The 435-nt window shown below is 55.9% G+C and overlaps 1 protein-coding gene across 1 annotated transcript in view; it reads right to left on the bottom strand.

Moving 5' to 3' along the window:
• Positions 1-435, bottom strand: part of LOC104539800 (granulocyte colony-stimulating factor receptor-like) — a gene marked incomplete at both ends in the record, with an annotated part of 2,043 nt that overhangs the window by 434 nt on the left and 1,174 nt on the right. The window contains one exon of the mRNA XM_010183409.1: positions 1-64. This exon is cut by the window's left edge and continues 85 nt beyond it. Within this exon, the coding sequence (XP_010181711.1) occupies positions 1-64 (64 nt within the window). The remainder of the gene's footprint in view (positions 65-435) is intronic.

Genomic DNA, 435 nt, shown 5'->3' with positions numbered 1-435 from the left:
GAGATGCAGTCGCTTTGGAAGGGGACGGACTGGATGCTCCGCAGGGCCGGGGGGTCCAGCTTGGCTGCAGGAAGAACCAGGGAGAGCTGGAGATGCTTCAAAACAGTTAGGAGAACCAGTGGTGCGCTGCAGCCTGGGCTCTGGTTGATGCCCACACAGGGAAAACAGATCCTGTGGGTCTGGTGTGTGGCCAGGAAAGCCACAGGTCTGGGTCTGTAGGGGGACAGGAGCCCAGCACAGTCATGGGAGGGCTCGGCTGGCTCACGGGCAGCCCTTGCTGGGTGCAGAGCAGGGAGGACGACTCGCGCCGTCTGGGAAGGTTCCTTTTATAAATAGTTTATAGGAGCTGGATATATTATTAATAGATCTCCTGAATAAATGGGTAATCAATTGCTGGAAAGAGTTGTAGAGTGCAGCAGGTCAACTGGCAGCTCA

The sequence above is a fragment of the Mesitornis unicolor genome, unplaced genomic scaffold (assembly GCF_000695765.1).
Source record: "Mesitornis unicolor isolate BGI_N332 unplaced genomic scaffold, ASM69576v1 scaffold36064, whole genome shotgun sequence".
Lineage (NCBI taxonomy): Eukaryota > Metazoa > Chordata > Aves > Mesitornithiformes > Mesitornithidae > Mesitornis > Mesitornis unicolor.
Note: the sequence above shows the minus strand (reverse complement) of the source record. Positions and strands in the feature narration are given on the sequence as shown.